The sequence below is a fragment of the Silurus meridionalis genome, chromosome 24 (genome assembly GCF_014805685.1).
Source record: "Silurus meridionalis isolate SWU-2019-XX chromosome 24, ASM1480568v1, whole genome shotgun sequence".
Taxonomy (NCBI): domain Eukaryota; kingdom Metazoa; phylum Chordata; class Actinopteri; order Siluriformes; family Siluridae; genus Silurus; species Silurus meridionalis.
The window spans coordinates 570,197-582,696 of NC_060907.1; the positions used below are offsets into that span (position 1 = coordinate 570,197).

Sequence of the window (12,500 nt, forward strand, 5' to 3'; positions counted from 1 at the left end):
ATATATATTATTCTGATATGAACTGAAACCTTATCAATCCATCCCTCCATTCATCCTGCAGGGCCTGAGCTGATCAAGTGCTACACTAATCAGAGTTTCTACGCTTTCCTTAAATCATACTTCAGAGGCTTCCAGTTTCCTTCTCTCTCCACTTTCCTGTCTCTCATTCCACCTGGACGCAAGGCAGAGGTCAGTCAGCTCTCGGTCACACACCAATCACATGCAGGCAGCAGTATTAAACATCAACCAATCACATGCAGGGGGCAGTATTGAACATCAACCAATCACATGCAGGCAGCAGTATTGAACATCAACCAATCACATGCAACATCTAGCAACAACATGTAGGGGCAGAACAAAGCATCAAGCAATCACATGCAGAGTGCAGTAAAGAGCATCAACCAATCACATGCAAGGGGCAGTATGGAGCATCAAACATATGCATGCAGACGGCAGTATAAAGTGCACAAGTTTGTGAAAGTGTAATTGATTTCTGTGTGTGTGTGTGTGTGTGTGTGTGTGTGTGTGTGTGTGTGTGTGTGTGTGTGTGTGTGTGTGTGTAGTTTCTGAACTCCATGTCTCCAGCTGAGCTATCTGACCTCCTGAATAACAGCAGCACTGTGGACCAAAATCAACTGTGTGAACTCTTCAACAACTACAAACAAACAGAGAACTACCTGCAAAGTGTATGCTAAGAAAAGACTCACCCCCCACACACACACACACACTCAGCCAAACAACCTGTATTTCATAAGTGTATTTTAAACTATTTTAACAATATTTTCAGAAGCATGTCAATTTATCCATCAACATCTATCTATACATTCATCCGTCCCACATTCCACTGTCCATCCCTCCATTCTCTATAACCTCTTCTATCCTCCAAGAGCCACACTGAGAGATGATGGTTTTGGACACAGATGGTAGCAGATTATCAGCAGGCAAGTAATATGTTCCTCCCTGTCTCTCTCCAGGAGCCGGTTTTGTCACCAGCTTTGGCTGGCCAGACGCTGACGTGTGTGTGGCCTCAAGCTATCTATGCCTCATCTCAGACCGATATAAATAGATGGTTTAATGTCACGCTAGTCCAGTACTTGCCGTACCTCAGCTCTCAGATGATCAGCTCTACCCAGATGGGTGGAGTATCTTGCATGGCTTTCAGCAAATTGTATGTAAACAGAATCTTTCCATAGAACATTTGTACTTTTGTCTGTTTGGTACCATTAGCTATGTGCTAATACTCTCGGAGACTCTATAAGTCCTCATCAAACACAACCACTTTGTCTGTTTCAGCGTGTTTCTGTTGGGAAATTATAACTTTAGCACAGCAGGTTTTACCAAGAAAGACGTCTACACCACCATTCAGTCCTACCTGACCACAGGTACTCCAAACTCCTCCGTTACTGACCTCTACTGATATAAACATGACTATTGCTTCGTCTGTGCTGGATATAACTGTGCCACATCTCCATGCTGCTCTTCTTTGTTGTTATAGAAAATGCACCCAAATGCTACGACCCCACAGACCCCACGCTAAACTCCACTGCCTGGTTCTATCAGTACATTGGCGCCTTCATCACCTTCATCACAGTGGAAGACTTGCAACAGTTTGGAGGGTTAAAGGTGATTAAAAAAATCATTATGTTTTTTTTTTTATTTCTGTCCATGAGATGCTTCCAGGGTTGAACCATGCCCCTGTTTCTTCTCCAGCTGGAGCAGTTCACTTCAAATGCACAGAACCTTGAACTGTTCTCAAAGTACAACGTTAGCCAAGACGTCATCACTCTCTACACAGATATGCTGTTTGCTGTTGACCAGAGGATCAGCATTAAACTGTGAGGAAACACTGTTCTGTTATTATCATCATTCTTACTCAGACTCTAACTTCCATCTGTCCTACTCAGACCTGCCCATCTGTCCTTTATAGACATGCCCATCTGTCCTTTATAGACACGCCCATCTGTCCTTTATAGACACACCCATCTGACCTACTCAGACATGCCCATCTGTCCTTTATAGACACACTCATCTGTCCTACTCAGACATGCCCATCTGTCCTACTTAGACATGCCCAACTCTCCTTTATAGACATGCCATCTGTCCTTTTCAGACATGCCCATCTGTCCTACTCAGACATGCCCATCTGTCCTTTATAGACACCCCCATCTGTCCTACTCAGACATGAGCATCTGTCCTTTTCAGACACACCCATCTGTCTCACTCAGACATGCCCATCTGTCCTTTATAGACACACCCATCTGACCTACTCAGACATGCCCATCTGTCCTTTTTAGACATGCCCATCTGTCCTACTCAGACATGCTTATCTGTCCTACTCAGACATGCCCATCTGTCCTTTATAGATATGCCCATCTGTCCTACTCAGACATGCCCATCTGTCCTTTATAGACACACCCATCTGTCCTACTCAGACATGCCCAACTGTCCTTTATAGACATGCCCATCTGTCCTACTCAGACATGCCCAACTGTCCTTTATAGACATGCCTATCTGTCCTTTTTAGACATGCCCATCTGTCCTACTTAGACATGCCCATCTGTCCTTTTTAGACATGCCCATCTGTCCTACTTAGACATGCCCAACTCTTCTTTATAGACATGCCATCTGTCCTACTCAGACATGCCCATCTGTCCTACTCAGACATGCCCATCAGTCCTTTTTAGACATGCCCATCTGTCCTACTCAGACATGCCCATCTGTCCTACTCAGACATGCCCATCTGTCCTTTTTAGACATGCCCATCTGTCCTACTCAGATATTCCCATCTGTCCTTTTTAGACATGCCCATCTGTCCTACTCAGACATGCCCATCTGTCCTTTTTAGACATGCCCATCTGTTCTACTCAGACATGCCCATCTGTCCTTTATAGACACACCCATCTGTTCTACTCAGACATGCCCTGTTTAGACAGACCCATTATAATAAACATTAGATTCATTAATACAGAGGCGTAATAAAAACTATGAAATTGATTAAATACCAAGCAACATGTTTTATTTTTGTGTCTGTGTATACGTGTGTGTGTGTGTGTGTGTGTGTGTGTGTGTGTGTGTGTGTGTGTGTGTGTGTGTGTGTAGTCTCCCCCTACAGTTGTGGTGTTCTGCTCCGGCAAGTGCATTTTCAAACCTGTCTCAGAGTGATGCAGTGAGCATCATCAAATCTCTACAATATCAGTGCACAGACATAGACCCTACTGTACGTATACACACACACACACACACACACACACATACACACACACACAGTTTAGGCAAACTTGTCTTTTTGCTGTGTAGCAACAAGTATATTGTATTGAGCCCCTAACAAATATTGTCCAGCAATATCTATGTGGTATAAAATAGTGTGTGTGTGTGTGTGTGTGTGTGTGTGTGTGTGTGTGTGCTATTTCTGCATGTAGGTATCTGCTGCATTAGCAAGTGATGTGAACATCCTGACATCAGATGGAATTTTGGCTTTGGGGAACTCCATCACTGGCCTCAGTGTTGGTCAGATTACAGATTCCCGCCCCTCTGTCCTGCTCTCTACCCTCACTTTTCTCAGTTCCGTGGTTGGCTGGAGCGAGAGCCAGGCCATGGCAATCGTCCAATCACTGCTCTCGTCTGGATTGTTCAAGGTATGCTGTCTCAGCCATGTTCTCATTAAGCATCAGTAAGGAAGGAATCATGGCATCAATAAATCATTATAAGTGTACATACAGTATTTGATTCAGCGTTGAAACTCGATCTGTGTGCTGATTGGCTGAGTCTGATCAGTTGTTCTTCCCCATCTGCATTCTATTTAAACCATGTGTAGTCTCTGAATGTAATACACATATTTCTGTTCCATCCTTCCTCTCCCTGAGACCAGAAACAAATATCTACCCAGGGTATCACTCCTGCTCCACCTTTCACAACTGCATGTTTCCAAACATTGGTTACAAATAGTTTGCAAACAACGCACTTTAAGTGGCAAGGACACTTACTTTAGTCCTTGCTCTGTGTTCTGTTGTGTAGCTTTATGTTGTGTTTTGTAGCTCTATGTTGTTTAATGTAGCAACACTGCAACTGCGTCAGATATATATAGTAGAAATGACAATAAAAGCTTCTTAATTAACTTGACCTGACTTATCCACGTATGAACAATTTTAACATTGCAGTCTTTGCTATCACTTAGCTGCAGCATGTAGCACATATAATCCTTAACCATTAAACCTCCACTCCACTCTACTGTTGTCATATAATATGATACAGCTTGATTTTATTCCGAAATCAGACAGCTAAGTTAGTGCACCTCAGCTGTTATAAATGTCAAGTGAAATTTATTTCTATTGCGCTTTTCACAACAGATATTGTCTCAAAGCAGCTTTACAGAAATCAACAGTTAAGGTGGATGATGTGTGTTTTTTCCTAATGAGTATTCATACATGATGTTTCTATGTGTTTGTGTGTAGATCACCTCAGTTGAATCGTTGCAGCTTTTGGGCAGTCTGTTGATCGGTGTTCCATCCACACTGTTCAACTCCATCTCAGCATCTTCACTGCTCACAGCCCTGCAGTCTCAGACATTCCTAAATAACATTGTCAGCACTTCCATCACCACACAGCAGATCATTGTCAGCCAGGTAAAACATACACACACACACACACACACACTCTTGAATTTAGTGGTCATGATGTTTTCTAATGCTCCTGGCTGGCTCACCAATAGTTATTTAGTTTTTATAAAAATCATATTCGTTCATGTGTACAGAACCTCACTTTGTCTCTTTGTGCTGCTTTCTCTTGGTTTCTCATCTGTAGGTCATCTCAGTGAACTCCAACCCTGACATTGTAGTACAGAATGTACCTGACAACATGGCGCAATTGATTCCTCGCTCATCGCTGTTGTTTCTGTCTCAGCAAATGGCAACAACCCTCAATCAAAAGCAGTGGACCTCAAATCAGGTGCAGCTTCTGCTAACATCAATTACATATCAACACTGAAATACTGCAGTTTAACGTCACCTTACTTTAAGTTGTTTGTGCTCCTCAGGCCATGCTGTTCTTTGACACAGTGGCTGAACAGTTCAACAACGCAGACAAGTAAGTTCTCTCAGGGGCTTAGGAATAGTAATGGTGTATACAATCATAACCTGCTGTAACACATCCACTGTAACACACCCGCTGTAACATCCTCGCTGTAACACACCCACTGTAACACACCCACCGTAACATATCCGCTGTAACACACTCGCTGTAACACACCCGCTGTAACACAACTGCTGTAACATACCCGCTGTAACACAACCGCTGTAACATACCGGCTGTAACACATTTACTGTAACACACCGGCTGTAACACACCTGCTGTAAGCTACCGCTGTAACACACCTGCTGTAACATACTTGCTGTGACACAACCGTTGTAACATACATGCTGTAACAGACTCGATGTAACAAATCCGCTGTAACACAATCGCTGTAACCTACCCGCTGTAACACACCTGCTGTAACACACAGCATGGTCTGTAACTGGCTGGTTATGGTAACATGGTGCATGTATTGTGTTTCTCTTCCTGCAGTATCTCGTTTCAGGTGTTGCAGGGCTTTACCTGCACACGTGTTCAGAGCTTTAACACTCTGAAGGTGAAAAACCTGATCAGAGGCTGCCGGCGCCGTGGCAACAATAAAGTCACCCTCCAGGAGTCACAGGTAAGACCAACACACAACACACTTAATGCTGAGTATTTATGATGTCATATGCTAGTCTGATTATCCCTGAGGTTTTACAGGATAAATTTATGCTAGGCTAAAACAGTATGTGCTAGTCTACTGATAGCTAATGGTGGAATGATTTGCTAGGCTAACCTTAACTCTTCTCTCTCTCTCTGTGTGTGTGTGTGTGTGTGTGTGTTCTTTAGCTGACCTGCATGAACAACTACATAAGAAGCGAGACTGTGACAGCCTTTACTGATTATCCTGCAGACATGCTGCTCTACTATAAGTATATATACACACACACACACACACACACACACACACACACACACACACATACATATTTATATATATATATGCACACACAAACACACACATACGTACATACAATATGTGTTGGTATAGTAGTGCAAATTGAAAAAATATGTGTGTGTTAGTCTCTCACAGGTGCAGCCATCTATATGTCGGTCGTATTACTCAGCACTGAGTGAAGCGGACTTCAGTTTGTTCTCCGCAACGCTAGCTTACAGGAGAGATGATCTGTTCAGGAATGCTCGTCAGTGCCTTGTCAGTATACACACACACACGCACACACACACACACACACACACACACACACACTATATACACATAAAGATACACACAGTAGACACAAACACACACACACATACACATACTAAGTGGTATGTCACAAACCCTGTGATTAACATTCTATGTTATTTGTGTGTGTGTGTGTGTGTGTGTGTGTGTGAAGGGTGTCTCGGGGTTGAGTGTGAGTCAGTCACAGCTGGACGTGATGGGACAGATGGTCTGTGTGTTTAACAGCTCATACATCCTCAACTCAGATCCATATGTACTGGAGAAGCTCAAACTGTGTTCAACCCTCACAGCAGGGCAGAGCAGCTCTGTCGAGACTGTCCTGCTCAGAGGGAACACAGTTTACGGGTATACACACAAACACACACAAACACACACATACATATAGTCAGTAGCTCTTCAGTGTGTTCTTCAGTGTTCCTCATGAGTGTGTGTTGTGTTTTTCCTCAGCGCTCCAGCCAGTTGGAATCAGACCACGCTGACCTCTTTAGGTGTCCTGCCCCTGTACCTGACCTCCAACTTCTGGTCCTACTTTACAAAGGTGTGTGTGTGTGTGTGTGTGTGGTACATAATATATTGTACTGCAGAGTTCAGAATATATACACCATAATGTGTGTGTGTGTGTGTGTGTGTGTGTGTGTGTGTGTGTGTGTGTGTGTACTCTGACAGAAAGAAAAGGTGGAATTTCTCCGAGTGTTTGTTCCTGGGATGAAGCAGAGAGGAATGTCGAGACAGAGCATCAGCACTTTGATCTCTCAGGCAGGAAAAGCATCTATTACCAGGTCCAGCAGTTTGTTACGACTCAGGCGTGACACTGGTGAGCGCGCACATACACACACACTTCATGTCTCATACACATTGTGTGACTAACACACTCCTGCCCTGTGTGGTTGGTGTGTGTGTTTGTAGATCTGTATGGTAATTCAGTTTCCCGCTGCAGGGGGCGCTGTGTAGCATTTTATGAGTTCAGATAGATGATTTCTGTAGATTGATCTGTGGCAAATTGTAGGAGGCACATAATTAAATGTTAGAACAGGAGAAAGGACTGCAAACTCTTAGTTCTTTCTGTTTGTAAATCTCAGGTACAGGTTTGGTCCTGTAGTTTGTCTGACTGCTCATCAATCACATCATATCGTTGCTGGAAACTTGTCTGAAGTATTCCGTGGTGGTTACTCATGACTGCCCCGACTAGCAAGCTACATGTTTTAGAATTAACTTGTCTCTGGAAGGTTTTGAGAAATGTCTGTCTGTGTTTGTCATCTCTCATTAGCGTGTACGGTAGGGGAGATAACTCAGGTCCAGGCGAGCGACGCCTCTTTCCCTTTCGGCTACGATGTGAACCAGTTTGATGCGTGCCTCAGCGTTCAGACCCTGAAGGACAACCTGGCAGCCATCACTGACAAGGCGACGGGAAGCGACTTCCAGACTGTCATCCTGAAAAAACTCAACCAGGTATCAGAGAACGAACGCCTCATTATTACACCAACATCCACATTCTAGCAGCTCTGGATCTGTCCCGGATAGTGGTAACCATGGTAACTGTGAAGGGTGTGGTTATCCCATTGTGCTTGGCATTGTTAAATTGGTTATCATGATTTCTCATACTGAGATCCAAAATGGTGGACGTGATGTTTCCTGTTTCCTGTGTGTCAGGCATACCCAGCAGGCATCAGTGACGAAGTGCTGCAGGTTCTTGGCCCCGCCTCTCGTGCCGCTTCCATTAGTGACATCAGCAAGTGGAATGTGACATCCATCATGACCCTGGCAGCTCTAATGAGGTCATATGATGGAGCCTGGAGCTCAGAGCAGGTTGCACACACACACACACACACACACACACACACACACACACACACACACACACACATTATCTTTTTATTTCGTAGAGTTCAGGAAGTTTACACACAGTACATATTAATGTGTGTGTGTGTGTGTGTGTGTGTGTGTGTGTGTGTGTTTTCAGGTGAGAGCTTTAGTCAGCATGTATGTGACTGGAAATCGAACTCTGGGTTATTTAGAGCTGAATGCACTGGGAGGAACAAACCTGTGTGCACTGGACATTAACCTACTGAAGAACATCAAATCTATCAGCCTGCAGTGAGTACAAACACACACACACACAATACAACCACAAAATATATACACACCAACTGTTATAGGTGTCATGACTTCTGGTTGTCATTGTTGTGTATCAGGCTTGCGAATCCCCTCTCAGTGTCGAACTGCAGCTTGGAGAAGAAGCAGGTTCTCTTCAGCATCGCTCAGAGCGCCTTCAGTGAACAAACACTGAACAAGAGCACCAGGGCCACCAGCACCATCTCCACCAACACCTACCAACTTATACAATCATACCTGAGTAAGAACACACACACACACACACACACACACACACACACACACACACACACACACACCATCTCCACCAACACCTACCAACTTATACAATCATACCTGAGTAAGAACACACACACACACACACACACACACACACACACACACACACACACACACACACACCATCTCCACCAACACCTACCAACTTATACAATCATACCTGAGTAAGAACACACACACACACACACACACACACACACACACACACCATCTCCAGCAACACCTACCAACTTATACAATCATACCTGAGTAAGAACACACACACACACACACACACACACACACACACACACACACACACACACCATCTCCACCAACACCTACCAACTTATACAATCATACCTGAGTAAGAACACACACACACACACACACACACACACACACACACACACACACACACCATCTCCACCAACACCTACCAACTTATACAATCATACCTGAGTAAGAACACACACACACACACACACACACACACACACCAGCACCATCTCCAGCAACACCTACCAACTTATACAATCATACCTGAGTAAGAACACACACACACACACACACACACACACACACACACACACACACCATCTTCAGCGACACCTACCAACTCACACAATCATACCTGAGTAAGAACACACACACACACACACACACACACACACACACACACACCATCTCCAGCGACACCTACCAACTCACACAATCATACCTGAGTAAGAACACACACACACACACACACACACACACACACACACACACACAGCAAGACTGAAACCAAATGTCATAATTACTATGAAATTACAACTAATATAACTCTGTGTGTGTGTGTGTGTGTGTGTGTGTGTGCACACACGTGTGCAGGTGGAGCTGATATTTCCTATGTGCGTGCACTCTCCTTGTCCAACATCAGCATGGAATTGCTCACCTTCATCACACTGGACCAGAACGTCATAAATGTAAGTGTGACAGGGTTAGCATGTTGCTGCATGCTAGGACTGAAAATAATAGAACACGAGCTAGCTGGGCTTGTTTACCTTTACTAGCATTAGCAAACTCAGCTAGCCCATTACTTTACAACTCCCTGATCCCTCATTATGTACATTGACTGTGTTAAATAAAAGTATTTATGTACTTTAGTGTGTTGTAGCTTCTGTTGCTCTGCATCACGGAAACATAATCAAGCTACAGCTAAAGCTAGTTTTAAAAAATGCTCCTTCATTTTGTTATTGTTATGGTTTGTTTTAGGGGTCCAAGCACCATTACTGAAACCCTGTTCATTAACCTGTGTGTGTGTTGTGTGTGTGTGTGTGTGTGTGTGTGTAGAACCTGACAGTAAGTGAGGTGCAGGGCCTGCTGGGCACAAATCTGCCTGATCTGAAGACGTATGAGAATAACCAGGTGGTTCACAGCTGGATTACACAACAGCTGCAGTCTGATCTAGACACGCTGGGCATCGGCCTCACGGGGGGACGCGCCTTAACTCCAGTGACTGCTAATGCTAACACTAATACTACAGCTAGTGCTAATACCACCGGTATTGCTAATGCTACCACAATCAAGCCTACAAGTATGCACACACACACACACACACACACACCTACACAGATACACACATTTACACAAATACAACTACACAGGTACACAACTTGTACACACACTTACTCTCTTTATTTTTACAGGTGCAGGTTCAGGAATCTCGGCCTCCTCGGGGTTACAGAAGCTCCTCCTCCTTTTCCTCTTGGGTGTAACCATGACAACACTGCAGCTTCTTCACTGATTATGACATTATCATTATTCTGTGTTAATAAATTAAACAGAATGTATTTAATATCCTGCACCTCCTGTTTACCTGTAGAGCCGTCTCACACTGTCTCACACTGTCTCACACCTGTCTCCTGCCCGTCTCACACTGTCTCACACCTGTCTCCTGCCCGTCTCACACCCGTCTCCCAGCTCAGTAACAATCGAGTGTGCAGTGATTGTAAGTGTGTGATGAGACATGACTCCAACAGGAAGAGGGAATATTTATTGTGAATGTGATGAAGGTTTTCTTCTTTCCTCACTGTGGGTTTAGTGTCTGTGGGTTTTATGCCCTGAAATATCAGTGTAGTGTTATTACCTCATTATAACTCACACAGCTGTGCATTTATTTCCATGATTATTATTACTACTATTACTAATAATATTATTACTATTAAAATGATGATCGGTATGATTACTTTTGTAACAGATTCATTCCTGAGCAGAAGTTAAAGCAATGGGGTGTTGCATTTATGTGTCTGTAATGCATTCTGTCTATTGGGACAATGGGCATGTGCATGACGTGACGCCCCCCCATGGTGGTGGTGCCATCTGGCGACATGCTTAGAAGTTAAATAAAAATTGTGCACTGTTCAGTAACTTCTAAGTCTCGTTTTCCTTATTTTATTATCCAAAAGGTGTTCAAACGAACCCGATATGAAATCCTGGACACATCGCAGCAGTTTGTTTTGAGTAAGTTTATAGTGCGGTAGCGAAAGAGGTCATGACCCCAAGCGGTGACATTACTAGTGGGGAAACAGGTTTGCGACCCAAACACCAGCTGTGCTACCCAGAGGCCGTTCATCTGTATTATTGTACATGAAGACATTAACAAACACTGACTAGCTGCCATTTGTGTCTTATCTGAAATGAACACTTGAGGGCATTGACTCTGGATCTTAGTGCATCACTGAAGACTTCTGATTTTTGAATGTCAATCTGAACATTTTGCAGTGGACAGATGTGACACTACAGCTGGGTACTGAAACCTGCCAATATAGTCTGTTTTCCATAAAGTGAGAGAAGTGACACGGTCTGTTTTGCTGGGATGGGAGTTTTTAGTGAAAAAATCACGACCTGCTAGATGCAAATCGTGTTAAATTACATTTACTGAACAAAATTATAAACGTAACACTTTTGTTTTTGCCCCATTTTTTATCATCTGAACTCAAAGATCTAAGACTTTTTCTATGTACACAAAAGACCTATTTCTCTCAAATATTGTTGAGAAATCTGTCTAAATGTGTGTTAGTGAGCAGTTCTGCTTTACCCAGAGAATCATCACCTCACAGGTGTGGCAGATCAGGATGCTGATTAGACAGAATGATTACTGCACAGGTGTGTTGAGGCTGAACACAATAAAAGATGTGCACTTTTTCTGGCCGTGCATTTTCACGCTGCAACATGAGGTGATGTTTGTGGATGAATGGCACAACAATGTGCCTCAGGATCTCGTCACGGTGTCTCTGTGCATTCAAAACGACATCAATAAAATGCACCATACGAGAACCTCACCACCACCACCATGGGCCACTCGGTCCACAACGTCGACATCAGCAAACCGCTCACCCACACGACGCCATACACGCTGCCATCTGCCCTGTACAGTGAAGACCGGGATTGATCTGTCAAGAGAGAGAACATCTCTCCAAAGTGCCAGACGCCATCGAATTTGAGAATTTGCCCACTCAGTCAGTTACAACAGCGAACTGCAGTCAGGTCGAGACCCCGATTAGGACGACGAGCAGACGAGCTTCCCTGAGACGCTTTCTGACAGTTTGAGCAGAAATTCTTTAATTGTTGCAGCAGCTGTCCGGGTGTCTGGTCTCAGACAATCTTGGAGGTGAAGATGGTTGGATGTGGACACCCATTAAGCAGGATGCAGGTGAAAGAGCTGTTGTTCTCGAGGAAATCTTTAAGTGAGTCAACGATTAAAAAAATCACTCAAAGTGAAACTGTCGACACTGCTGCAGGAGAACAGGGACAGCTAGCAAAATGCAAAATTGGAACATCATATCAGGAC

At 43.9% G+C, this 12,500-nt stretch overlaps 1 protein-coding gene across 1 annotated transcript in view; it reads left to right on the forward strand.

Annotated features, from left to right (window-relative positions):
• The window catches only part of LOC124378069, a 14,124-nt gene extending 3,047 nt beyond the window's left edge, over window positions 1–11,077 (forward strand). The window contains exons 3-26 of the mRNA XM_046837560.1: window positions 62–189; window positions 564–686; window positions 975–1,168; window positions 1,294–1,382; window positions 1,496–1,623; window positions 1,711–1,835; window positions 3,100–3,217; window positions 3,420–3,635; window positions 4,452–4,622; window positions 4,801–4,944; window positions 5,033–5,082; window positions 5,560–5,689; window positions 5,899–5,981; window positions 6,133–6,262; window positions 6,450–6,640; window positions 6,743–6,833; window positions 6,962–7,109; window positions 7,563–7,744; window positions 7,946–8,101; window positions 8,256–8,389; window positions 8,488–8,648; window positions 9,539–9,633; window positions 10,001–10,244; window positions 10,357–11,077. Coding sequence (XP_046693516.1) covers window positions 62–189; window positions 564–686; window positions 975–1,168; window positions 1,294–1,382; window positions 1,496–1,623; window positions 1,711–1,835; window positions 3,100–3,217; window positions 3,420–3,635; window positions 4,452–4,622; window positions 4,801–4,944; window positions 5,033–5,082; window positions 5,560–5,689; window positions 5,899–5,981; window positions 6,133–6,262; window positions 6,450–6,640; window positions 6,743–6,833; window positions 6,962–7,109; window positions 7,563–7,744; window positions 7,946–8,101; window positions 8,256–8,389; window positions 8,488–8,648; window positions 9,539–9,633; window positions 10,001–10,244; window positions 10,357–10,454 — 3,329 coding nt within the window. The 3' untranslated portion in view covers window positions 10,455–11,077. The remainder of the gene's footprint in view (window positions 1–61; window positions 190–563; window positions 687–974; window positions 1,169–1,293; window positions 1,383–1,495; window positions 1,624–1,710; window positions 1,836–3,099; window positions 3,218–3,419; window positions 3,636–4,451; window positions 4,623–4,800; window positions 4,945–5,032; window positions 5,083–5,559; window positions 5,690–5,898; window positions 5,982–6,132; window positions 6,263–6,449; window positions 6,641–6,742; window positions 6,834–6,961; window positions 7,110–7,562; window positions 7,745–7,945; window positions 8,102–8,255; window positions 8,390–8,487; window positions 8,649–9,538; window positions 9,634–10,000; window positions 10,245–10,356) is intronic.
• Window positions 11,078–12,500: the final 1,423 nt, after the last annotated feature.